The 27,686-nt window shown below is 35.2% G+C and overlaps 2 protein-coding genes and 1 pseudogene across 5 annotated transcripts; all 3 read right to left on the reverse strand.

Annotated features, from left to right (window-relative positions):
- Positions 1 to 428: 428 nt before the first annotated feature.
- LOC148862361 (uncharacterized) lies at positions 429 to 930 on the reverse strand (annotated as a pseudogene).
- Positions 931 to 5,416: 4,486 nt separating this feature from the next.
- On the reverse strand, positions 5,417 to 9,778 carry LOC148862362 (uncharacterized). 4 transcript variants are annotated; one of them, XR_016109649.1, is made up of 4 exons: positions 9,246 to 9,778; positions 8,797 to 9,031; positions 5,972 to 6,619; positions 5,417 to 5,740 (listed from the first exon to the last, which is right to left on the reverse strand). XR_016109649.1 is itself a non-coding variant. In XM_088976742.1 (4 exons), exons 1-3 carry the CDS (start codon positions 9,286 to 9,288, stop codon positions 6,565 to 6,567), a joined length of 333 nt encoding a protein of 110 aa, XP_088832868.1. In that variant the 5' UTR covers positions 9,289 to 9,619; the 3' UTR covers positions 5,417 to 5,740; positions 6,537 to 6,564. The 4 variants fall into 4 exon arrangements, 3 of the variants coding, with proteins under 3 accessions (XP_088832868.1, XP_088832869.1, XP_088832870.1); XM_088976742.1 differs by having other exon boundaries at positions 6,537 to 6,619; positions 9,246 to 9,619; XM_088976743.1 differs by having other exon boundaries at positions 6,565 to 6,619; positions 9,246 to 9,482.
- Positions 9,779 to 24,995: 15,217 nt separating this feature from the next.
- Positions 24,996 to 27,065, reverse strand: LOC148862363 (protein CURLY FLAG LEAF 1-like). The gene is made up of 2 exons (XM_088974258.1): positions 26,087 to 27,065; positions 24,996 to 25,739 (listed from the first exon to the last, which is right to left on the reverse strand). Exons 1-2 carry the CDS (start codon positions 26,303 to 26,305, stop codon positions 25,389 to 25,391), a joined length of 570 nt encoding a protein of 189 aa, XP_088830384.1. The 5' UTR covers positions 26,306 to 27,065; the 3' UTR covers positions 24,996 to 25,388.
- Positions 27,066 to 27,686: the final 621 nt, after the last annotated feature.

Raw genomic sequence — 27,686 nt, forward strand, 5'->3', positions numbered from 1 at the left:
TGTATCGTATCAATACTTTAAACCATGGTTGCTCCAAACCACGTATTCTCGATTTTTAAGACATGGCTTGGAATACCATTTTTTATGAAAAAATGATTCCAAATAAATAGGTATTTCTTAGAGCACTGTTTTTTTCTGATGTACAATTGATGTATCACCATTTTTTGGAGCAACAGCAACAATGCCAAACAAATGCTAATTATTTAAAAAAAAAAAAAAAAAACTCGAAGCAAAAAATATCCAATACATCATTTGCCTTTTTAACATCCAAATCGTTAACCCGTTTGTCCTTTTGATGGCGCTTCTTTTTCCTACTTTTTCCTAAACCAAACACAGCGTAAGGGAGAAGAAGTCAATACATCATTTGCTAAGTTTTCCTTTTTCTTTTTCTTTTTTCTCAGTCGACGGTTTGGTATTTGAGTTCGCCTGAAATCAGTAAGATTGCCGCACCGAACAAGCAACAACCTGAGCCCACTGCCTTAATCTCGTTTTCACTAGTGAGGATTGTCGCCTGGAGTGAATATGGTGTGAGGGCTTCCCAAGGGCGGCGATACATCGCAGTCGGAGGTGGCGGTGGACGAAGACAATCATTTGGAAACGTACGCTGTGGTTATACTGCTTGTTAACGGCATAATAAAGAGCCAAAGCGGGCAAGGTATCGGAGAGCCTGTTGTCGAGATGGGGCGAATCCAAATCGAAACCAAAACCCAACTCGATGCAGATTGCAGGCCTTGAGTTCGACAAGGTCCTTGTCCGTAACGTTCTTGCTCCGTCTTCTGTTTGTTGTTGCCCTTCTTCCGTTTCAACCAGGCCTCATCCCGATACGTATCCGGGGATCAGGAATGCTGCTTGTGCTTGTAAAGCGATGAGCACAGAACTTTGGGTTTGATTTCCGACATGGGCCCAGCCCCACCACCCCGGCATGCTTTACTTTTTTATTCAGATTTCCTTTACAGCATTAGAGCATTGGAGAAATTGGGTCATTTAATTTTGGAGGAGAAACTTTGAGGTGCATCTGAAGACATTGTCTTTAGAACGTTATTTTCCCCTACTCAGTTTTACTGTGTTTGCTTTTGAGTTATAGGCAAATTCGTTCCTAAGATACAATAGAGCCTTGAGCGAGAATCTACAACCAGCAAAGTTGAAGAGTCTTCAAAGAAACCTTTTGTGAAACTGTAATAGATCGGATCGAGAGAGAGAGAGTGAATTTCGAAATTGTGTGATTTGGAGTTTGATTCATGCTCCTTAAATAATTTGTGAAGGGGTATGAATAAAAGGTAGGTGCTGGTTTTAGAGAAGGCACTTTGAATAATCACAATTTCAAACATTATGACTGTTTAAAAATTAGTTAACAGTTGGTGATTGTTAACTTTGAATTGTGCCTCTTGATCACACCCGATCGAATCGTGACCGTTGATCTCATCAACGGTCATCGACGCACCAAAACCAGAGCCGTCCATCGCGAGTGCGAGCAAAGTGCGCGTCTAAAGCACCTTATTGCGCCGCACGCGTGCATTACACAGTATTGAATCCCCATACTCTCCTCTACTAATTCTAAGGAGTGTAAATCAGCTCCTATTGAAAAACTGATTTTTTCAAACAAGTGTACAGGTGCAATTTCTCATGTAATTGACCAATCAAACCCATTGGATTTAATCTCTTATGAGATTAAAATCCAACAGAAAATGAGGGATTGCAGAGTTATTTGTATTTCTTCATATCTATTATATTTGTACAAGAAAAATGATTCTCTCGTTGTAAGTTTAAAGGTATTGAATTGTTGCATAACTCAAGAATTCCTCATTGCTAATGGCAGATAGCTTAAGTCTATCCGTTTAACTTCATAAAAATCTATTATATTCAAATGGTTAAACTTCCTAAGGGAGATATCTGGAGGAGAGAAGACGAGCATGTTTAAGAGTACGTGCTTCTTATATTGAGGTCATTAATAAAGATTGTCACCTAAATTCCCATATTCATTAGTCTAAAATATTTTATATTGTAAATTTAAAATTTTTAATTTATTTTTTAATAATACCACTATAATATTTTGAACAGACCAACCAAATAAAAAATTGACTCAAACCAATATAACCCAAGTTGGCTGGTTTTCACTAATGGTTGGTTAGTTTTAGATGACCAACTCCCCAACTCAACAAAGTCAATTTGGTTGGCCAAACAACCTACAACTAAATTGAACTAACTCGTAAACACTCCTAATTTTAACTAAACTAATAATTTAATCTCTAATAAATAACAATAGTTTAATCTTCAATCATTATTGAAAATTTTCTATTAAATAACAAAACAAAAGTAGATTTATACATAATTATTGAAAATGTATTTATCACAAAATACAATAAATATAAATTTTAGTATATATAAATATAGATTAAGAATTTAAAATTATTATTAATAAATATCAATTTTCTAAAAGTTATTTTCTATAATTATTAATTGATTTAAGTGAAATAATTTTTTATTATTAGTACACTAATAATTGCAATTATTATTATATTTTTCAATATCTATTAAAAGTGTTTTTTAAAGTTACTACCTATATTTTTATTTGAAAGCTCTAATACCTTTAAATTGTTTAATCTATTTGTCATTATTTTAAAAATATTAAAAAAATTTTAAAATATTTATATTTTATATTATTATTATCAAATATTATTAAATATATTATAATTATTTTTGTGTTTTTGATAAAATTTTAAGGTTATTACATAATTCATTTATTTATTTAGTATATTTTATTGTTTTTAAATAATATTTAAAATATGATTTAGTTATTAATTTTTTTAATATTTAAAATTATTTATTTAAAATATTATTTATCTATTTAAATAATACCATTATTTATTTATTTCAATATTACTTATTTATTGAATTTCATAATCCATAAAATTACAATTTATACTATTATTACATAATTTCGTTATTAATTTTGTGAAGTATAAAATTATTATTAATCCAAATGTTATGAAATCTATTATAGCAATTTTCTATGTTTAATAAAACTTTTAATTTTATTACATAATTTCGTTATTTTAACTATTTAAAATTTAGTTATTTTAGATATTTAAATAAAATGCAAAATATTTAAAGTTTTTCATTATTTAAATTTTATTTATTTTAAAGTTATTACATAATATTAAATATTTTGTTATATAATATTTATCTATTTTTAATATTTTGTAATATAATATTTAACTACTTTTAATATTTTTATTGAAGATTTTAATAATATTTTTTAATTTTAAATTTTAGTCTTTGAATAATTTGTAAAATTATAATTTATATTGTTATTACATAATTTTGTTATGAATTTCATAAAAGTATAAAATTATTAATAATATTAATGTTATTAAATCTATGGTAATTGTTTAGTGTTTTTAATAAATATTTTAAAGTCATTACATAATTATATTATGATATTAAATAATTCTTAATTTTTTTAATTCAAACTTTCTTTTGATAGATATAGATGAAAAGTGGGGGATATGATAAATAGAAATTATAGATAATTTATGAGAAAGTGGGGGATAGTGGTGTCACTTGGCTAGATTGGATTAGATTTTGGTAGAGAGAGATTTTAGGAATAGTGTTAAGAAGGGATAAACATGAAGAAAAGAGGGATGGACAAAGCATGCTGAGATGTCAAAATGTGTGTGTGTGTGTGTGTGTGAGAGAGAGAGAGAGAGAGAGAGAGAGAGAAAAGGGAGTGATGAGGTAGCTTCATTAGGGAGCAAAGAAGGCTAAAATGAAGAGGGGCTGGGAGTTTTGGGTTGGGGTAAGGGAGAAAGCTCAAGCCATCTTACTTGGGATGTTAGATTTAAAATAATAAGCAAAAAGAAATATCATTTGATATATCCAAAAGAAATTAAGAGCTTGATTGGCCCTTTTTTCACTGAACTCTCCTAAAACACTAAGAGAAACTACTAAAACTTGATTTCCCCTATTAATTTTTCATTTTTACTCTTTTTATTTATTTAGCCTATAATTATTGAAGTGCTTTTTTCATATATTTTAAATTATAAAAGTGCATAAAATATATATTTTTGTATTAAATCATTAAATAATCATTAATACTTGATATCTTGACACCTGTTTACACTCCATGCCTTGAGGCTTGAGGCTTACAGCTCATTTTAATAAAGGCTCATATCTTGAGGCAAAATCTGTGTGCCTCACCTTAAGGCGTAAGCCTCACACCTCAAGGCTTAAGCCTTTTAAAACAGTAGGAATGAGCTTTGTTGTAATTGTTTGGGTAATCAGGAACAGTAGGAATTAGCTTTGTAATTGGGACTCTCTCGTCTAGTGTTGAACCAAGTTCGTCTGTTTATGCTGAAGCTGGTCTGAAACTCTGGATCTAGCAAAAAGGCTAGAATTGAAAATTTTAAATGACGCTGCAGCGAGTGTTCCCCACTCCCTTGGTTAATCTGAACTCTTGTTTTGGATGTTAAAGGCGGAACCTGATTTTGATGTGGTTTGTATATGTCGTCTCTCTAGATTGTCAAATTTTATTGCTCATTTTCTAACTTCTGATAGTGTTGTAAAGGGGAATGGCTTGTCCAACCTCCACCTTGGATCGGACACTTTGATGCATTGGCATTGTCCCAGTCTTTTTTGCTATGTGCTTGATTCCATTTACGTTTATTGAGTGAACGCTGCCACATAAGTGCCCCATCAGCAAAGGTCTCATTAATTGCATCCGTACATATTGATGTTTGCTTTCGCCTCTCCCATTTCAGAAAGCTTCATTTTGGAGCTTCCTAAAACGGATAGGCGTTCACTTTGCTGATGTGGTGCCTAATGGCACCTATGTTATAAACACCCTCATTAATTGCTTTTCTCGGTTTTACAGCCACACAAGTACAAAACGTTTATTCAATAAATGTCCAAACACCCTCTTGAATGCTAATACCATTTTTTACCCAAAAAAACGAGTCTAACAAAGGAATTAAATTGCATTGCAGCACCCAACAGTCGTGGAGAAGGCTTGGCTGTAATAGAAACTTCATGAGCATGAGACATGAAGACGTTTACCAATCTAATGAAGGTTGTGTTTGGTACTATTGCTGTTTAAAACATTTTGGATTTATCAATACAAATTGACATATAATTGTTATTTCATATTTGAACCTATTTATGGTTGAAACAGGCATACCTCAAAAAATGCATGTGTAAGAAACTGCTTAAACAATTATCAAATTGGTGTTTTCTTGCTCCAAGGAGTGAAATCTAATCATTCTAACTAAAGAATTCTCACATATAAATAGCAATGCTACCAAACACAACATCATTGGAGGCGTTTCACAACCATGATTGCAACCCATTCCCGGCAGGGTCAAGAGTGCACATTCTCAACACTAGACCCAAGAATGTTAAGAAACAGGTAAACCTGTAATAATTTTGCTAATTGCTTTTCTTTATAATTTATAATTTTTATCCAACAATGCAAGAGTGAAGAGTCCCAAAGTGCGGGAGATAAAACATGGACCACCACAGTTAACTATATATAATAGCCTCTGCTTATGATGTTCACTTAATCACAGGGTTTCACAATCGAACAAATAGATAGAGGCCATCGCATTCACATGGATAATTTAAAACCAAATAGAAATATCAACACCGGAAAAAAAGGACCCCACATGATTAGAACAGCTACCTCAAAATAACCTAAAAGTTCAAGCAGCACTCCTCCAATACACAGCAGCAGCAAAGTGCAGCAAAACTGGGAAATCAAAAAGAAATAAATCATGTATCAGTCAAGTGTCATAATAATCTTGCAGCTGGTTTTCTTTTGCAGCAAAGATCCAAATCATAGTCAAACTCAATATAGCCTAATAACTCAAACAGTAAAATTTGTTATTTTAAACTGATGCCAATTTATTTCCAAACGAGCTTGCACAGAACATACCATACAATACAGTGAATAAGATCCTAATTCAACTATGGAACTAACCCCAAACCTATGTTGATGATCGTCCCCACTTGGTGAGCCGATGAGCATATCACGTTTGACTTGAGTCAGAATCAAAATATGCATTGCTAATTAAAACAACAGAACTGGACTTGTTCTGCCTTCTTGTCTACTAACTCTGAATAATTTGATCACAATATTCTTCATCCAATGACCCACAGCAGTGGAGGCACCCATCTAAGCTACACAAATTCTGAATTTTCCTAAGTTGAAGGCTACTACAATATTTTCGCATCAGACAGAAATAGAGAATTACAACCCAATACTGCATTGAATTCAAAAGGAATTTTTCATTTTCTAACAAGAAGCCATCCACTCCCAGAACATAAGCCATCCAATACTGCATTGAATGCAAGAGTGAAGAGTCCCAAAGTGCGGGAGATAAAACATGGACCACCACAGTTAACTATATACTAAAAGTCTCTGCTTATGATGTTCACTTAATCACAGGGTTTCACAATCGAACAAATAGATAGAGGCCATCGCATTCACATGGATAGTTTAAAAACCAAATAGAGATATCAACACCGGAAAAGCAGGACCCCACATGATTAGAACAGCTATCTCAAAATAACCTAAAAGTTCAAGCAGCACTCCTCCAATACACAGCAGCAGCAAAGTGCAGCAAAACTGGGAAATCAAAAAGAAATAAATCATGTATCAGTCAAGTGTCACAATAATCTTGCAGCTTGTTTTCTTTTGCAGCAAAGATCCAAATCATAGTCAAAATCAATATAGCCTAATAACTCAAACAGTAAAATTTGTTATTTTAAACTGATGCCAATTTATTTCCAAACGAGCTTGCACAGAACATACCATACAATACAGTGAATAAGATCCTAATTCAACTATGGAACTAACCCCAAACCTATGTTGATGATCGTCCCCACTTGGTGAGCCGATGAGCATATCACGTTTGACTTGAGTCAGAATCAAAATATTCATTGCTAATTAAAACAACAGAACTGGACTTGTTCTGCCTTCTTGTCTACTAACTCTGAATAATTTGATTAAAATATTCTTCACCCAATGACCCACAGCAGTGGAGGCACCCATCTAAGCTACACAAATTCTGAATTTTCCTAAGTTGAAAGCTACTACAATATTTTCGCATCAGACAGAAATAGAGAATTACAACCCAATACTGCATTGAATTCAAAAGGAATTTTTCATTTTCTAACAAGAAGCCATCCACTCCCAGAACATATATACTTGAGCAAGTCCTCCATGAGTTCTTCAAAATCAAGAAAAGGCCAAACAACTTTACATTGATGATAATAGAGAAGGGCCAGGGAAAAATATGGATGCTTCTCCTAGGAAAAGATTCCAGATTCATAAACCACATCTGCACTCATATATAATTGATACCAAAGATGGCACAACTTTTGTTTATTTTAAGAAATAGAGAAAAAGAAATTTCTACAGATTTAGCTAAGAAAAAAAAAAAGGAAAAAAAAGAAAGTAAAGAACCTTATAACTCACTTCCAAATAGCTTTCAAGTTAACTAAAAACCTCATGAAATATAGGAGGTTAACAAGGCAATTAATATGGGAAAACATGTTAAGAAATACAGTTTGGAGTTCACAATTATTATTTCAGTCTTCCAGAAGAACCCTAATCTGTAATATTTGCATAATAAAGAGAAAGTGAACCAATTACCAGAATTTATGGTTTCAACAATAGTACACAACTAAAGAATTATATTCCCAAGACAATACACGACATAATAAAGAATTAAAAGAATATAAGTGATAAAGCCCTCCTGTCATGCCAGACTGGGAATATAAACATTTCAGAGAAGTAGAAAAATATGGCAGTAACATGATAATGGATGCCCATGGTAAGAATACAGAGTTTGGCAAATGGCAATGTTGTAATTTGCTTTTAGGAAATTGGAGCTTGTAATACCCCCTAACCAGAAAACAAGCAACATATTTCCCTCTTTGGAAAAATAAATAGAGAAGTAAAGGGAGCTAATGAGCTTTCGGGCAATTGTAGTAATATTCTCTGGGTTATCTAAATATCAACCGGTAGTAACCATATTTAACAACCAACATAACCTGGTAGGTGTAAAAATGCAGTTGTCCTATGAAACTTCATATGCTATCTGCACTCTGTATCTCAAGTAGTTATTTGAATCACTTCACTGGTGTTGATTCTGAATTCTATCCATCCATGTTTGCTATGGTTTTGCATCTAATATTTTGGTTTCATGAGGTTGACTAATAGTGAATTCAGTAACTTCAATGTGAACTACAGGTTCTTCTTGTTTTTTTTATAAAAGACGAATATAAAATGTTGATATATCCCACTGGTGTATATGCCATGTGACTTAGGGCCCCTGCTTATAAATGGCATTATCCTATTCGACCTCAACAAGGGGAAAACATCAAGTCTGAAACGCAGTCCAGTACATAGGAATTATGCAGTTCCCGGACGATCGAACCTACCAAAATCTTGACAACAATACAACAGAAAGAATAAGAACAAGATAGCAGAACGGAACAGGCTACTGCAGCATAAGGGTAAAAAAAGTCCCATATAACTAAGAAAAGGGCGTAGGAGAACCAGCAAAAAATTAGAGTTAGAAAAAATCCTCATAAAACATAATTGTCAAAATCGAATCCATTAAAGGATTAGAATCCACTCATTTACCAATTTACAGAATTCACTGAACACAATCAATACATAATCCCTAATAAGAAAAACAACAAACATATGCACCAAATGTTCTTAAAACATTAAAACGAATGATTTGGAGCAAAGGAGAGAAAGAATCCAAAAGGACAGAGATTGAGATCGCATACCAGCCTTGTAGAAATGAGGCACACCCAGAATGATCATCCTGAGATTGGTATTGCTGGGGTGGTGGTGGTGGAGGGTACCCTCCATTGAAGTAGTCCTGATATCCAGGACGAGGGGGTGAAGGGTATCCTGGTGGAGGTGGTGGTGGATACCCTGGCGGAGGTGGTGGTGGGTACCCTTCATAGGGTGGAGGTGGTGGTGGCGGTGAAGGGTAGTTTGGTGGCGAAGGTGCGTACCCTGAACAAGAAAAAAAGGTCAAAAAAGAACTGAAACACTAAGGGTTCAATTCCAAATTTCCAATTCTACAAAAGAAACCGCAAAACAAACTGAATAAAATTTCAAAACCAAAGAAAAAAGAAGTTAACCAACAGACAAAAAAAGACTCCATTTATCATCCAGTAAGCTTAATAGAGGAAAAGATATGATACGAAAGAAGGAAGATGCGGTTCACCTGGTGGAGGGTAGGGCTCTTGGGGAACCCTCTGGTAAGTCATGCTACTCTAGCTCTCCAATGTGCAGCACAGACTCAGAGAATAGTTTTCTTTCTTCCTTTCTTCTTTCTTTTCCGAAAAGCAAGAAGCAGAGAAGTAGTCGAGAGTTGAGACGAGCGATATAACCTCGGGCTTCCTTCCAATGGTATCTCACTGTTATGCCGTTGTCGGAACTCAGGATTTTATTGGCATTCCGCATTTGAGTGGTCCTCCTCCTCCCATAAGACAAATTACAATACTACCCTGGGCCTGGGCTCTATAGGCTTAGATCTCATGTTCGCCCATTTGAAAAGGGTAAGAATTGGGTAAGTTCAGTTACATGGTAGTCTATCGTGTTTGGACTGTTGACTGTGGACCATCCGAGATTTGTAATGGCCACGAGCGGCAAAGATTGTAGATTGGATTGGAGAGTAGCGATGGACTGATGAACGAGCAAATGCAGATGCTCCTCCCTCCAAGCTCCAACAACACACAACTAGAATATCTGTTGTGGAGTGGAGCCCAATTTGACAACCTCCACTCCACTTGAACGGTTGAACTTGAATGATGATGATGATATATGATGGCGTGTTGTTTTTTATTTTTTCCAGCAAAGGCCAAGCTGGTGCCACATCATATCATAATAGCAATTTCGTGGAATGCAACTGTGGGCTATGGTTGCTGTTGGACGGACGGTCGGACAGAGAAACCCAAGGCCCAATCCAGCGTCACAGCACTGGGTAGAATTTGTGCATATTAATAGAACTGCTAATTTTTTTTCTTGCCAGAAGAAATTATTACCCTTCTTATTTCTTTAATTAACTATTACATTAATTGGGGCTTACGCCTTACGGGTACGGATTTCTATAGCACCATGCCCCCTATTTTGTTGATATGTGCTGGTATTGGTAAAGATTAAAGAGCGAGGATTTCGGAGCAAAGTAAGTAACCTAATCCAAAAGAAGTACTATTGTTCATTAATATGTCTATTTTCTTATTTTCATAGCTTTTTTCTCAGTCCATTTGATTCCTGAATGGGCAATTTAGTATTTTTACTTTTGGAATAGGGGGCAAAGTCAAGGATTTTTTTTTTTAATCACAAAACAAAATTCAGGGACCTAAGTGCAACCACCCTAGAAATAAATGTTTCAGTTTATCGCATCTCATGTGCAAAGTATCTCGATTCTTAATTAACAAGCATTCTTTTAGTAAGAATAAAAAATAAATAAAATAGGGTCCGTTTGGTTATCAGTTAAAATTGGAATTGGAATCGGAATGGTTTATTTTCATATTCCTGTTTGATTCAAATATGATGGAAATGGAAATTAAAATAGTAGGAATGGGATTTCGTTCCTAAGGAAGGGATAGAGAATGGCCATTCCCTCAAATAGGATAATGCTATTCCAGCAAGAATAATGGGAATGAGATTCTATTTTCATCCAACCAAATAGTTGAAGTTGAAATAACCCATTCCGATTCCGATTTCAAACCCTTATTCCCATAAACCAAACGGGGCCTTAAATCATTCTTCTCCTTTCTAAGCGAAAAATATTAATAATAAAAAAGAGGATGTCAATCAGGAAAACGTGGTAAAGTAGGTGTAACCATGAGTCTATAGCCACAGCACCGTTGTGGGTTTGACTTGCGGTTATGAATTTGTGAAGACAAGTTGTGGGTTTCTAACACTTTCTTTCTACCTCTTCTTCAGTCTCTGACTCCACTCTCCCCCTTTTAAATGGAGTCTGGATCCCCTGCTCACAATAATTCTGTCTACGTCTATCCATATATCATCGCAGCCTTGTACGGAGAACATCTCATCCTCCTATATAATGTTATGTACAGAGAGATACTAGGGTGTTATAAATAGGCATGAATAGAGTTATTTGTGAGCAGGAGATCCAAAGTCTTCCAAATGACCATTCTATTTGGCATTTTGCATACGTGGATTCTATCGAGAGCCCGGCCCACGATCATCCCTCACCGCATGCCCACCAGTGTTATCGGCCTTGTCTTCCTTTCTTTTCTTTTGTTTCTTGGTGTTCAAGAAACTGAAAATTAGATGGAGCCCTAACTTTTTTTCTTTTTTTGAGAAACAAGTGCTAAAAAGATTCATTGCACCTGATGAAACAGTATTACATCAGGTGATTATCTATCATTCTCTAAAATTAAACTAATTTTTTTATCCAAATGTAGTCATTAGAGAGCAATCTACTGTTTCATATGTTGAATTTTGACCATCTAGGCTTTAGCACCCAAAAGCATTGTTTTCGAAATGTCGTTGATCCAGACGGTTAGATCGTTCGGACTAGAAACCGTTCAGGTGATTAGTTCCGTTTTACCCCAAACCTAATCTCTAGTCAAAAACTGTTAAATTAGTCAACAAACCATTGACTTGGATGATTTGACTGTTGAACCGTTCGACCCAAAGAACATTTTGTGGTTTATTAACTTGTCACAACAAAATGAAAAGGGAAGAAGATCTCTTAAATCTGAGATCTACTAAGAGAGATGTGTGAGACAGTGAGAGAGATCTCACATTTAGAGATCTCAGAGAGAAGTTTAGACTCTAGATGATAGATCTGCGAGAGAAAGAGAGTGAGATCTGAGACTAAGAAATCTCAAATCTAATCCAGTTTTTCACCATCACTGCCGCTATTGCTACCATCGCCGTCGCCGCTGTAAGCTACCACCGCCGTCACCACTGCAGCCTTCAAGCCCTCCTCCTCCTCTTCCTTCTTCTTCTTCTTATTCTTTTAAACTCTTTCGCCCAGCAATTTCTCAAATACCTCTCATTCCATCTTTATTTTCTCTTATATTTATATGCATCTTACCCTAATATTCCAATCTAATGGGTAAGATGACATATCATTGTTAAAATATTCAAACTGTTCGAACCATTTGACCCAGACAATCGAATCGCTGATCCGAAAACCGATGGCTAGAATGGTTCCATTTCTGGGTAGGTTTTTAAAACCTTGCCCAAAAGAAAAAGCTATATTTCAATCTCCATGTTAGGACCCATTCAATGGTTGATCTCATTGTCGAAAAGTTTACCGTCATAGAATAATACATCATTTATCATTAATAATAATAATAATAATAATAATAATAATAATAATAATAATTTCTACCTAATTCAAATGGAGATGTGTGATTTTGTATATAAGACAATTGCTGCTATTTGTTGTTATGTGTGATCAATATAATATATTCACGTTTCATAATCCTGATTTTCTTAGATTTATTATTTAGGGTAAACTTTTTAAACTACTCTTATGATTTAGTTAATTGACTAAATGTATCCTTACTATTTGAAAATTGACTAATACTATCCCTACTGTTTCTGACAATTGATTAAGTCTACCCTTACCGTTAACCTTCCGTTACATATATAACATCATGTGACTAATATATTGATAAAAGATTCCGAAAACACCCTTCCCACCTCCATTCCAAAACACCCTCTCTATCTGGTTGGACTCCATTATAAACCCACACACAAATCCATAACTGACGGTTAGGCCTAGGATCGGAACCGAGAAGGAGTTCCGTAGATTACTGCTGAGTCTACTAGACACTACCAACTACGAATCTGCAATGGCCATCAACAACACTACAGCTTGCAGAAGAAAACCTGCTTTTCCGGGTGTCCATCTTCAAAACCCAGATGAGAAACATCTGCCGCTGCAAGTTGCAGCGACGGTGGCGGAACAGAGATAGTGAAAGAAGAGGGGAGAGAGAAAGAAGAGAGAAGGAGAGAGTAATAGCGAGAAGAGAGATAGAATGAGAGATAGGGAGACGAGAGGTGGCGAGAGAGTACCAAATCCGCCGCTGCAAGTTGCAGCAGCAGTGGCGGAACAGAGATAGTGAAAGACGAGGGGAGAGAGAAAGAATAGAAAAGGAGAGAAATAGCGAGAAGAGAGAGAATGAGAGGTAGGGAGACGAGAGGTGGCAAGAGAATACCAAATCTGCCACTGCAAGTTGCAGTGGGGGTGGTGAAACAGAGGAAGTGAAAGAGGAGAGAGAGGGAAAGAGAGAGAAATAGCAAGAAGAGAGAGAGAATGAGAGATAAGGAGACGAGAGGTGGCGAGAGAGAGAAGTACCAAATCCGCCGCTGCAAGTTGCAGCGACGGTGGTGAAACAAGGAAGTGAAAGAGGAAGAGAGAGAAAGAGCGGGAAGAAAGAATGAAAGATAGGGAGATGAGAGGGAAAGAGAGGTGGTGGGAGAGAGAAGTACCACTTGCAGTGGCGGTGTCTGAAACAGAGGCAGTGGTGGTGTCTGAAACAAAGGCTTGCAGCGACGGTGTCTGAAACAAAGGCATGTAGCGGCGGTGTCTGAAACAAAGGCATGTAGCGGCGGTGTCTGAAACAAAGACTTTGCTCTGAGGAGCCGTCAGTTATTTGCTGGAGGTTTTCGGGATCACCTGCGTTCTGGCGAAGAGAATGAGAGGAAGATGGAGAAATCCAAATAGGAGGGTAAAATAGTAATTTTCATATCTCCGTTGATAAACATTAATGACTAAAAAAAGGATTAATCAATTGTCAGAAACAGTAGAGATATAGTATTAGTCAAGGTGTTTCAAAGTCCAAAGGCCTCATTTCCACTTTTGGCCTTGGAAAACCTTATTCTCCAATATTGACACGTGTGTGTAGGGCTGTCAATAGATTGGGTGTTGGTCCAATCCAACATGCTCCAATATGAGTCTATTTGATATGGAGCAGGTCCAATATAATCCAATGAATACTTGGGACCATTATAGATCCAATTCAATGTTCGGACCATCTAGTCTAGAAAAATTTATTTCAATTTAGATTGGGTTCAAAGTAAACTTATTCCATTGACACCTGTACTTTTATCTTTTGTCAATGGACCTGATTTTGATTAATCTGACCCAACCTAATAAAAATCCATTTTAGATGGACTATGTCCAACCCAATGCAATAAATGCTTTGGACCATTAAATCTGAACATATTCAATTCAATGTCTTAGTGGTCCACCCAAAACATTCAAATTGATTTTGATTTTGAATGGGGTACAACCCAATCCAACCCAGACATGGTCGGTTGACACCCCTACATGCATGCGTGGCCTAAAGTGATCCTCACAATGCAACTCAATGCAAGTAACCTACCATGTTTATCTATTTATCTATCTATCTATATAAAGAGGAATGTGTAGAGGCCAAAGGTCCTCTCACTAGGGGTGTCAATTGGATTGGATTTGGCCTAATCCGGTCTAGTCCAATCCAGTCAAATGAATATTTTGGACCATTCCAGAAACTGTTCAATCTGTTCAAATTCATGTTAATTTAGATTGATTTCAACTCAAACCTCATCCATTGACATCTACATTTTTATCTTTTATCAATGAACCAGCTACCGGGTCAATCCAATATAACTTCATTATGGTGGTCCATGTCCAAATTCAATTTGTTTTATTGATCCATCCAATCTGTCCAAATGGATTTTGATTTGGACGATGTCCAACCCAAAACCAGTCCATTAACACTCCTACCTCTCATCATAGACCTCACATTTAATTCGCCCCTTCGAGTCCCTGGTGATGGGAAAAATTGCCATCCCTACCTGCGGATTCAGCATATGTATTGAAAAGCACAGCACAGTGCCTCCAATGAGTACACACATACATGAAAAGAGCAATGTGACACGTGGAAGAAGCAATATGTGATATGGGAGGTACTTCACTATGCAGTGCTATAACAACTTAATTCAAGTAAAAGGAAAGCTTTTGGTTCACTTTCTTGTAACTTAATTCTTTCACAATCAAAGTGAGTTCTTCATTCGTTTGGCATCCCAAACCCAAATAGCGAAATCGAGTTGCATACTAGTTGGAAATCTATATGCAGCTCATGTTGAGTGTGACCTAAAGATAACAACGTAAGGATAGAGACAAGTCAATCATAGTTTCATTGAACGCCTCTATTTATCTATTCTTGGTTTTTTTGTTGCTTCAATGATACACTGAAATGCAGGCAATTGAATCATGTGACAATAATGCTAAAGAAGATAATTCCCTCAACAAAACACCTTATATTTACGTCTATAAGTAAATCAGATCCCTAATTCGATCTTTTTCCAACTACAACCTGCATTTTGTAGGTATTATATTGGTTGTTCATGAAAGAGATTGATAGTTTGCTTGCATATATTGTGTATCACAAGGGGTAATTGTGACTCCTTGTCATAACTGTTTTGTGCGACCAATCACACCACGAATAAAATTCAAATGCTAAATTTAATGGTTGTACGCTATATAGACTATAGCTGGTGTGGACTGCTCTTATTGTAATTATAAGGCTAGTAATATGAAATCGGATCTGCTGCCCACAATACTCAAATACACCACAGTCGTGCATCAAGAACATCTTCCTATAAATAACAATTAAGATGTTTATAATCTGTGGCAAGGTTTAAAATTCCATTACGTATCACCTGATATGTATCGTATCTTTGAGGTTTTGGCATGGGGAATGGTACTAAATCTTTAGTACCGTTCTTTTTTGCCATTCCGAAAATGTATCGTGTCCGTATTGGTAACGTTTTGGTGAGTATCGGCCTATTTCGGTGTTGTATCGGCTGATACGCAATCGATACAGTGCGATTTTACTGTTGTGGAAAAACAAAAAAATTTTATTCGAAAGAGGGCTTCTAAACCCATTTTAAAAGCCCTCTTTCTTTCCAAAACCCTCTAGAAACCTTCATACCATTCTTGGAGATTGAAATCTAGCCAAAACCCACCAAAACATCCACAAATTTCCAAGATCCAACAAGTTTTTCAAAATTGTTAAAAAATGAGCGAAAATATGTATGCTTTTTCAATTTTTTTTACAATCTCAGCTAATGTTTTTGTGTTTTTTTTTTTTTTTTTTTTTTTTAGTTTTAGTTTGGATGGTTAGAAACATCTTTGTGTATGTAGATATGTTATATATAGATCTTTGTGAATATTTGAAAATTTTCTAGCATATTAAAATTCTGAAAGAAATGAAAATTTTAGATTTTTATTTTTGTGATCTACCTCTAAATATTGATTATATTGTAGATCTATGGATGATCTATCATGTCCATATATCAATTTAAATTTCTTTTAAATAATTGATTTTTTATTTTTTAATTTCTAGAATAATATATAATATATAGATAATTTCTTCAGTTTTTTTGTGATCTAACCCTATAGGTTGAGTATGTTGTAGAGCTAAGAATGACATCAATATATTGAAATATCTTATGAAAATTTTAATTTGTTTTTTATTTTTATTTTTAAATTATAAATTTTTATTTATTTCTCTAATTTTTTGCTATGATAAAATTCTAATAATAAACATTTACAATAAATATATAGATGATCTATTATGTTCATAAACCCATTCAATTTTTCTGTTACATATTTACTTTTTAAGTTTTAGTTTAATTTTTAGAATAAAACATGCAAAATAATTATTTCAATAAAAATAAATAATTATTTAGTTTTTAGAATGAAATATGCAAAATAAGTATTTCATCTATTATGTACATAAATTCATTCAAAATTTCTATTACATATTTATTATTTTTATTTTTAGAATAAAATATGAAAAATAATCATTTGAATAAAAATAAATAATTATTTAGTTTTTAGAATAAAGCATGCAAAATAATTATAAATTTTAGAATAAAAATAATAGATGTCCATGAAGCCATTCAAAAAAAATTGTTTAATTTTTAGAATAAAACATGAAAAATAATTATTTGAGTAAAAATAAATAATTATTTAAAAAACACAGAAAAATGTTTGATTCAATAATTACAAATTTTACATAATTATTTGTTTCAATGGTTGTTAATTGCTTAAATGGATTAGATAACACTTGGAAAAATGTTTAAAACAATTAAAAAGATTTTTTTAGTAATATTTAAAAAATATAAAATAAAAGGTATTGATATATTTCACATGAAAACCTATAATTTGAATGTGAATATAATTGTGGCCTCAAAAATTTGAAAACAGTTATTATTTGTTTAATTGGATATTTGTATTAGATAATAATTAAAAAAAATATTTAAAAAAATAAAAATTTTCATAATAGCAATTGAAAATTAATTTACTAACACATTAACACTTAAAATTGGATAATTTATATAATAATTGAAATTTTATGTGATTCATGACTTCATGTAAAGTTTTAACTTTTAAACATCATAATGGGATTCAAATGTTGAATTTGTAAATTATAAAAGATTTAAAATTTGAAGTTGGAACTTGGAAGATTGGAACTGAATTGATTATTTTATTAAATAGTACGTTTTTGTTCCCATTTGTTGATTATAATATGTTTTTTTTTTATAAAAACCCATTAAAACATGTAATTTTTATGTATAAATAGCTCATTTAAGTCTTATATTTAGTGATATTGATGTTTATTTATGATTTATTAGAGTATTTATAGCATTTCCATGTGTTTTCATGCGTATCTTAATTTTTCGTCCGTATCCATGCATATCCAAGGCGTATCCCGGTACATCTCTTAAATTTGCCTTCTTATATGCATAGTGTTTCCGATACTTTGAACCTCAATCTGTGATGAAAATTTTTCTATAATCATTTATAAAGACGAGAATGAGAAATGCATAGTATCGTTGACAGAGCTAAATTTTATATTTTTTTGTAATCAATCAATCAAATGCATGCATGCGTTGTTTTTGTTATATTCAATTTTAGCATTAGCACTCATATTAGTTTAGAATTCTTGGTTTTGTTTTGTAAATTGTAATAAATCTCTGTTAATGGGCAAATAGTAGAAATTTTCTAAATGGAATTTCAAGTGTTCCTTTTCCTCGATTTCGAAGGTAATCAGAGGTTTGCATCATGGGAAGAGGATTTAACAACAATACATGTTTGAATCCTAGCTTCTCAACGACATTGTGGCTTCTAATTTTTTTCCCAATTCTGATTCGGTTCTGTTTGAGGAGAAATTTTGGGCTTTGGTTCAGTTTGAGAAGAAAATTCAACTGAACCGAACCAAAAATTAAATTAATCAAAGTAAATACATATATTTGTAATATATATTATTTATATTAATAATATATAATATGTATTTTAATTATAGATTTTGATATGTTTTAAAAATAACTATTAATACAAATATAGCATGTATTAATATTTTAAGCAACCAAAATAAATCAATTTGAATTCGATTTGGTTTATTTAAATTTTTAAGTGTAATTCGATTTGATTTGATTCATATCGATTAGGTTGTATTTCCAAACCGAATCAAATTTGACGGACCGAAATACCGAATGAATACCCCTGGGGTTTGATTCATCGCTACCGGGGCGTGTGGTGTGGACTGTCAGACATAAAAAGCGGGGCTACATAAGTGGTCTTCCTTAGACCAGTATTCCTTGAATTCGAATTATGGACTTGATGAGAAGGGATGGTAAATAAGGGTGTCAATGGACCAATTTTGGATTGGACCCTGTCCAGTTTATAATTAATTTGGATGAATTGAATGGACCAATAAGACAATATTGGATTGGACCAATTCGGTTCAAAATATTTATTAGATTAGATTGGAGCTGGTCCATTCATAATAAATTTATATTAGATTGAGTTGGATTAAGCTAATATCTGATCCATTGATATAAGATAAGAATATATGTGTCAATGGACGGGGTTTCGGCTAAAACTAATCTAAATCAAAATGAATTTGAATGAATTGAATGATCCGAACATTAAATTAAACAGGTCCAAATTGATTCAAAATATTTATTGGATTGGATTGAACCTGATCCATTTATAATGGATTCACATTGGACTGAATTTGGACCAAATCCAATCGAATCGACACTCCTAAATTGGCAAATGCCAAATGGGCATGGTCAGGTAGGAGGAATCCCGTCTCGACTCGTCTCTATCCCCCCAAGTACGTACTAATCTAGCTTAGGGCTGAATTTGTGTTGATGAAATTGAACCAATAATAATGTAATGACGTATTTGTTGGATTTGGGGATTTGGGTTGCAAAACTTGACAAGGACTTAGGTTATGGAATTATAAGCTGTGTTAAGGTTCAGTTTAGAAAAAATACAAATGTAAATATATACAATATAAATAAATACAAAATAATATAAAATATCAACTTTTACACTTTATATATTTATATTTATACTCCTTCCAAATTAAGCTTAAGTGTCTTATTTAATTTATAAAGAAGGGAGAAGGGAGAAAGCACTATTTGTATATCGTGTGGGACCCTGTATGTGTTTGACAAACAACATGTCCCACACATGACATTGTATTTGTATTTTAGACATATTGACAAACCAATCCGCGTAGAGTTGCTTAATTTATAAGACAATAATAATGTATAAATAATAAGAACAAAATGTTATCAAAACCACGCGGAAAGCATAAGGCAGTGATTTTGCCGTTTTCAGGTGGGTCCTTCAACTCTCTCTCTCTATAAGTATTGGTATAGGTATAGGTGGGTCACATGTACTACATATATTCCATGTTTCATAGATTAGCTAGCATTCTATAAGCATTCATTTCAAATATTGTATATATATATATAGCTTGGGCCTCCAAACCCATTCAGCAGTCCAGAGGCCCATAATTATGAAATGCTCCATGCAATAAGGCTCCATTTGAAATTTAAGTTATAACCACCAGCAATATTATTAGTATTTAATAAATTAGTAGGCCGGTTTAAGAAATTAAAGCTTCCAAGTTCCGAGGCATGTTGATGTTGGAGACTTAGAGAAGCTGCTGCTACGACCCTCGGGACTGGATAAGCAGTTTCGCTGCAGAGAGAACAACGATATTCATACTGATTATAATGCCAGTAGTCATAAGTAGTCAGGTCAGTGGAAACTTGCTGCATGCTGCAGTTGCAGAAACAAGTAGAAGAAAGAAGCCTTGGAATGACCGGTTATTAGCAGTGTCATATGCCTGTTGGCTGTGACTGTGTTGCCTTACCGTGTTCAATTAATTAAATAAACGCCTATTCTATTTCTTTCTACACTGTACTGTAGGTAGGGAGGGACGACTGGGGGAATCGGTTTCTAATTTGTTTCTACTTTCTGCATGGAATTGGTTTGGTGGCAACTGCCAAGGTATGCTCTTCCTCCTCACTCTTTGCATGTACGGCTCACTTTAGACCCTGAGTCAAGGCTCAAGCCTCAGCTCTTTTCTATCTCTCTCGTATTATTATTATTATTATTATTATTATTATTATTATTATTATTATTATTATTATTATTATTATTATTAAGTTGAAAAATCGTTTTTGAAGGAAATTTCTGCAGATCTTAGTCTGAGTATAGAGACCGATTAGAGAGTATATTTTAATTTGATTACTACTGTATCCATCTATCCATGTAAACATGCAATTATAACATAACATTGATTCTATTTACATAGTTTTAGTTAAAATAAAGTCATGAAGAGGGATTTCTTTTTTTTTTTTCCTTTTATATCATGGATTCAAGGTTTAAAATATCGATACATCTTCTCTAGGACTGTGTTTGATTGATGCGGGACGATACATATTGATACTTTGAATCTTGTATGGATCTTTAAGGCTGTATTTGATTTAAAGAAAAATGTAGAAAAATCTTTACAAACCTTAATTCACTATTGCCCTTTTGTTAATAATAAAATCAACCATATCCTTTACAATAGTTTCTTCTTCTTCTTTTTCTAAATAATAATAATAATCTAAAATCAACTTCATTTGGCATTTATCCAAACAACACCCAACTCACAAGTTGTCTCTTTATTATTTTCTGAGGCAACAAGAAAAGAAAAAGAGTTGCGTCCTTGTTTTAAAATGAAAGCTCGACTTGCGATAGGATAGGTTCAGTTCTAAGTTTTTCATGGAATGGATAGTTTACCTTTTAACGCATAGGTCCTGTGCAAAATCTACTCTTAGAAGTTAGGATTTCTCTAGTTTGTTTTTTTTTTTTTGGGTGGGGGTTTAATTTCTGCCTTGGTTAATTTCCTAGGAAGGCCTAAAACTAGGGACAGTACATGCTACGCTAACATAGAAAAAGGATTTCCATCCAACAAAATTGTTTGATTTTAGTTGCGTGTTGCATGTATGGTTACACATTAACGTACGTATATGGAATGTATACGACTATCTAAGGCAGTTATCCGCCTATCCAAGACTATACCAGTTTCGCTCAGACTAAGACAGACCAGAGAGGGATAGGCCCGGACATGATGTGCACAGTTTAAGCACATCAAGACCTAAAGCTGGCCAGACCAGCCATCGGAGCTGCCCGTTCCTACCAAAAGTGGCAATATAGAGTTTTGGACTGATGCGGGTTGAGTGTCAACAGTTTGTTCGAGGTTTCTGTCCATCTATACCCAGACCCGGACCCTGTTATATACACATTTATTTTGGGGTATTGTCAGGTATATAGGCCTGGTGTATATGACACAGGTCACTGATGGTTCCAGACCCACCAAATGAAATGATAGGTGGCTTTGTATAGCACTAAAGAAAACCCAAAATTTTATTAATTTGATGCATACAGTTAATAAAAATAAAAATAAAAATGGCTTAATTTTCTGTGTTCCCATGCTATAAATTCCAATATTTATTAATTTATATAATCAAATGTTTATTGGCCATTCGCTGACCAGGTCTGGATTGAACTCAATTATGATCTCAGGTCCAAAATTTGTGGACCCAAATTATGTCGGGTATCCGGGTACCTATTGCCATTCTGACGTTAATAATGCTTTATTCCATTTGGAATGATTAAGGTGAAGGATGTTCAAGTCGGGAAATCAACCTCATAACATAGCTGTATGTCTATTTTAATTGCAATTAATCAACCGAACTAATAACAGTTGAATTGATGGTTATAGGAAGTGAGTAGGAAATGCCATCTCTACTACTTTAAAGATCTCCTGTATGCTGACTGAATTGATCAACCATCTGATTCCTACCTGCTATATTTGAGTAATTTTGATCTTTTGGGTCCCAGATCGAACTTCTACTTTTCTTTCCGGGTCTGTTTAGTTAAGCACTACCGGTAAAGTGGGACCTATTAAAAAGGTTTCACTAGTTGGAAGTGATGATTATAGTCTGTGACATAGAGATATACGTCCCCCATGGAATTGCCAACCGGCCTATTCAATCCAACTCCTAGAAGGCTAGAATCCACACTACCTTTTATCACTGATGTTGGTGTTGTTGTTGGAAGAGGTTTCAATAATACATACTGGCATTATTTCAGTCGCGGACTCACCAAATCTCTATATTGAGATTGTCCGAAAAGTTACTCTGACCAAGTGACAAGGGTTTTTGGGCTCAAATTTGGCCCATTAATGGACGATAAGGAGAGGGGCAACAAAAACTTGTGGGACCTTTTTGGGCCCCAAAATAATTTGTTAGATTCCTTGGTGGTTGTGGAACAATCCAAGTAGCAGACCACACCAATACTAAATGCTTGTACTACTATAAGTATGCAAGTACCTAATTTGTTTCACATAACAAGTGGAAAATCTTTCCAAACAGAACCTTATACATTATAGACCATATGAAGGTTATATATATATATATATATATAGAGAGAGAGAGAGAGAGAGAGAGAGGGAGAGGTTAGCTTGATTGGATACCGTGAAACCATCAAATTGAATTGTTTTGTGTTGAAAATTATTGAGCATATGGATTATAAACTATAACACTTGGGATCAATGAAAGGTGTTCATAGATAATCTCCATCACCATTATGGACAAATGCAATATATTCTATCATTAAAAAAAACAAGTGTTGTATTGAAAAGATAAATACATGTGAATGCCATGATACTAGAGTTCTTACGCGTATCCCATACTTTGTCACTGACCATGTGATTGAGCCTGCCTCTCTCTCTCTCTTCTTTGCTCTGTAAGCTCTCTGCTTAGATTCTCTACTGGCAAGGAAGGAAAGGTTCCTTTGTCTGCTCCAGAGAACCTTTTGGACCACTTTTCTTTCTTCGTACCAAAGCGCTCTCTCTCTCTCTCTCTCTCTCTCTCTCTCTGTGATAGCCTGATGAAAAATTAGAATCTTTTAGGACGACGGACCTATCTGTGTCTCTCAGAACCAACAACCTCACCACCCCACTGCAAATTTTCTCCTAAACTTGCACTTTCTTGGTTTCTTATACATGTCCAGGTTCGGGGAAGAAGCATCGGCAGTGATTGATTGAACTTTTAATCCCGAGTCCACCTTGGAGTACTCCTTGAATTGACAGCTTAAGCTGTGTTCCTTAGGATAAAACCGTTAGATTGGAACTGCATTGTTGGGTTGGAGATTGATATGATATAGATTAGTTTTGAGGATTCACTGTTCCCCATCAAAAGGGAAAGTCGTGGTGTTGGAATCGGGATTCTCCTACGTACATGATATCTCAACTCTCAATTGTCAATTTGCCTACTAGTGCCTAGCCACTCTCTTTGCTCTTCTAGCTGTAACAGTTTTACACACCTTGATAGCCAGGGAGACTAGTTCTATGAGATTCTGATCCAACGATGGTGTTTTCCCTGAGGAGAAGAAAATCCCCAACCCAAGTGTAGACACGTAGGAGATTCGAGTTTTATTTTTTATTTTTTCAAATGCCAAATGGTAAGACTATTGACGTAAGAGGGAATCCCAGACTATTAAGCTGATGCCAAAAGAAGCTGGGGAACGTGAGCCCCACCCCAGCTGTTCACCACGCGATTTGGATCTGGATTTTGCTGAGAGTTTCAGAAGAAGATTCTCGTGAAGTGACCATCACTAGCCTACCCCTCCCAACCTCCACACAGCAGTAAAGCTGTTCAAAATATTCCAATTCGTATTCCCTCCTCCTCTCTAATCTCTCTCTCTCTCTTCAGCTAAAAAAAAAAGGACATAAGACCTAAATCTTTCCACACCCTAATTAAAACATAAACAAACAAATCATGGTCATCCAGTTTAATTTTCAGATGCTCCTACCTTGGAGATTTTAAGCGGTCTTGATTGATTGTATATGATGTCTACCTATATATATATATATATATATATATATGTTTAAAAAAAAAAGATTGATAATTGATTCATGCCTATTCATTTCTCATTTGGTATGGACTATGGAGTATGGAATTGAAAAGTGAACAAATGCTTCTGTCCAAAAGATTCGGAAAGCAGACAAACGAAAAAGGCAGACATGGACATTGGACAACCACCTCATATAACAAGGATGAGTACTGTTAAGCCTACGAATCGGACGGTTAGTATATTACAGTAGGCGTAACCAACGGAGCACAAGTCCACACCTTAAGGCACAAAGCAAGTAAACAACCCCAACCAAACGAACATTTATTTCTCGGCTGCCTCTAACTCTAACCCTAATTCTCTAAACAAAGTAATAAACTAATAACCAACCAGACCAGACCAGACGTGAAGATTAAAAATGCATCAATCAATCACTACTTCACAACAAACACAACATATGAAACTAGAAGCTTATTTATTCTATTCCATTCCATTCATAATCATAATTAATCAAAGTATCAAGTTCAGTAATTAATATAATATAAGTAGAATATTGTCATTTAATAACAGTAGTTATTGGAAAAAAAAAAAAGATCGTATCTCTATCCGTCGAAATACACGGCCATTAGCGAGTGAAACATTGACACTAAGCATGCCAGCTCTTCCCATTCTTTAATTAATTCAAAAACTACCTTGTCAATGGACAATGGGGGAAGAAGAATATAAGGTTATGAAAAGAATTAACACTAATTAAACAAACAAGCATAAAAAATTACAGAGAGCCACATGTCGCAATCATTACCAAATTTATTCTCTCCTTCTGCTCATTGACCTTGCTGGCTCTCGAGACTAAAGCTCTTCTCTGCAACTCTAATCTAATGGCGCTTCAAACCAACATTAAAAAAAAAAAAAAAAAAAAAAAGAAGCAAGCTTACAAAAAAAAAAAACAGACAAAAACAAAAGAGAGAAAGAACAAGGAAAAGAAAAGAGAAAAAACAGTTGATGCCCGCACCCATTTCTTTCACTTGATCAATCCACACTGAAAATATCTCAAGCCACGTTTATCAAACAAAAAAAAAAAAAACAAAAGGAAAAGAGAAGACCAAAAACCTAATGTCACTCGCTGTCCGTTCGATCGAAGTGCAAGAGCATACCGCTGCACTTGGGGCACTCCTCAACCTCTTTGGGCACCATGAAATACATGAGACACCTCTTGCAACCGGCGACTACGAGAACATGATTGCCTACGTCTTGGCGATGGCAATCGTCCCTTGCTGTCGAAGGACATGAATCAGTGCAGGAACCCTCGCTCTCGCACGAGCTATCTTCTTCTTCTTGGTCGTCGTCGTCGTCTTCATCATCGTCCACGTCCGAATAATAACCTCCAGCAGCAGACCTCAGCGCTTTTCTTGGATCTTCTCTTTCTTTCGTCCCGTTCCGCCAGTCTATATAATAAATCTCCCCCGTCTGCACACACAACCACCCAGAACAGCAAAATCAACACTTGTGAAAAAACAAGGTTGGATATCAAAAGAAAAAGGCAAAACTCACAAAAGTCTAGAGAAAAAGCTCGTTTATTTTCCCTTTTCTTTGTTTGACTGTTTATTTGATAAAAGGAGAACGAGAGAGAGAGAGAGAGAGAGTAATGAGCACAGGACAAAATAAACAAAGAAAAGCGACCTTTATGCAGTTCTTAAACACACAAATAATTTGTTGGAGGATAAAACTTAAAAGAAAAGAAGTGATGTAGAGACTGGTTATGCATTTAATGAAGAAGGAGATGGAATAGGGCCAAAGGGGGCTTTTTGGGAAACCTTTAAATCGAGGCACTGCTCCCATTGATAAGGAAGAGCGACGTGTGAATTAAGTTCTACGGTGGTATCGGCGTTTATTGTCAGATTATCTGTCGCATCCGAAGTCGCCGACCTGCCAATCACACCGGCGCCACCGCCCCCGTCGTCGTGGTTGAGAGAAAAGTTCTGGAGAGACCGCTCCAAAGAAGCAGTAATCGTCGCCATGTTTGGAGCTGTCATTGAGCCCAAGAGCACAAATAGATGGAATGCAAAAACAAAAGATATAGAGATATGCCTTTCGAAAACTAATAATAATAATACTAGTAATAATAATAATAATAAAGATATGGAGATGGAGAAAGAAGGGAGAGAGATTACTGTGTGAGGTAGGATGGGAAATTGGGAATGTGGGTTTCTAAATACAGCCGGAGGGTAAAAACGGAAGTAAAACTGATAAGAGAGAGAGAGAAAGAGAGAGACAGAGAGAGAGAGAGAGAGGAGGGAGACAGGGATGGAACCGGTGAAAACGCGGTTTCCCAAAAAAAAATGCCGGAGCTCTTTTTAACAGTTTCTGATTTTTCTTTTTTTTTTTTCTTGTTTCTTTTGGAAAGAATATCGATATAGTTATTATAGTGAGATGGTGCTCTCAATCTCAAATGGCAGGGTAGTGCGGCCGGCGGCGAATTTACTCGGCCGTGTCAACCTCCGTGTTTGGGGACGCCAGGAAACCTAATGCCCAAAATACCCTTGCAGCGAAATTGAAAAGACTACTACCACGAGGAGACGGCACCAGGCACCAGCCACCAGGCATCCTCCTTTTTGACAAAATCTACGAAATTTGGCAGTGAAAGTATTCATATACATCGAGTCTTATTAGTAGAAGAAGAAGAAAGAAGAAGAGAAGAGTGGTACGAGAGAGGTTGGGAGCGGTAGGTTTGCCATTGTAGAAAGGCCTATGAAATGTTTTCTTACAAGAGAGAAGATGACAAAAGAGATATCTTCTTTTTAGGGAACGCAAGCAAACTTGCCTTTGTAGTTTCTACCATAAAGTAGATACCAGTCGTCAATGAGATTTTACAAAATGACTGAATTACCCCATTCTGTTACCAGCAAAATGCATTCCAATTCCGGTTCATGTCCATTGGATTACCCAATTACTAGCGTGTTTGGTTTTCAGATCAATCTGTTTTGATTAATTTTAGATATACAGAGACATACGTTTACATGTACAAGTATTATTACTATTAAGCTTAACTAATGTTACCCCTGAGAAATGAGAAAGGCACAATTAAATCAGGCAGGGATCGAGATCGAGGCATTTGTTCTGATCTCAACATTGGGATCTAGTAAAAGCTCGTGATTTAACCCAACATATATAGCTGGTAGCTGGTGCAAGTTTTTCAAGCCTAATAAGTAATAACGACGACGACGTACTCCCTGTGTTGGCCGTATATATATATATATATATATCACCAATCTCTCGGCCGGTGATGATACTGCGCAGATCGATGACTATTGACTTTTGCTTGCGTGAAGGCTCTCTAGTGTCTCCACATTCTGAATATTGGGGTTGCAGGGGCGGAGCCAGGGGGACCCATGGCCCCCCTATGGTAAAAATATC

The sequence above is a fragment of the Nelumbo lutea genome, chromosome 3 (genome assembly GCF_056320005.1).
Source record: "Nelumbo lutea isolate HS-2025 chromosome 3, American lotus-T2T, whole genome shotgun sequence".
Classification (NCBI taxonomy): Eukaryota; Viridiplantae; Streptophyta; class Magnoliopsida; order Proteales; family Nelumbonaceae; genus Nelumbo; species Nelumbo lutea.

Coding starts and splice junctions, on each gene's coding strand:
- LOC148862362 (XM_088976742.1), bottom strand. CDS start 9,288: ATGACTTACCAGAGGGTTCCCCAAGAGCCCTACCCTCCACCAG. Junction 9,032..9,245: donor AGAGCCCTACCCTCCACCAG/GTGAACCGCATC, acceptor TTTCTTGTTCAG/GGTACGCACCTTCGCCACCA. Junction 6,620..8,796: donor GCCTCATTTCTACAAGGCTG/GTATGCGATCTC, acceptor TTGATTTCCCAG/TTTTGCTGCACTTTGCTGCT.
- LOC148862363 (XM_088974258.1), bottom strand. CDS start 26,305: ATGACAGCTCCAAACATGGCGACGATTACTGCTTCTTTGGAGCGGTCT. Junction 25,740..26,086: donor AGCAGTGCCTCGATTTAAAG/GTTTCCCAAAAA, acceptor TTGTGTGTGCAG/ACGGGGGAGATTTATTATAT.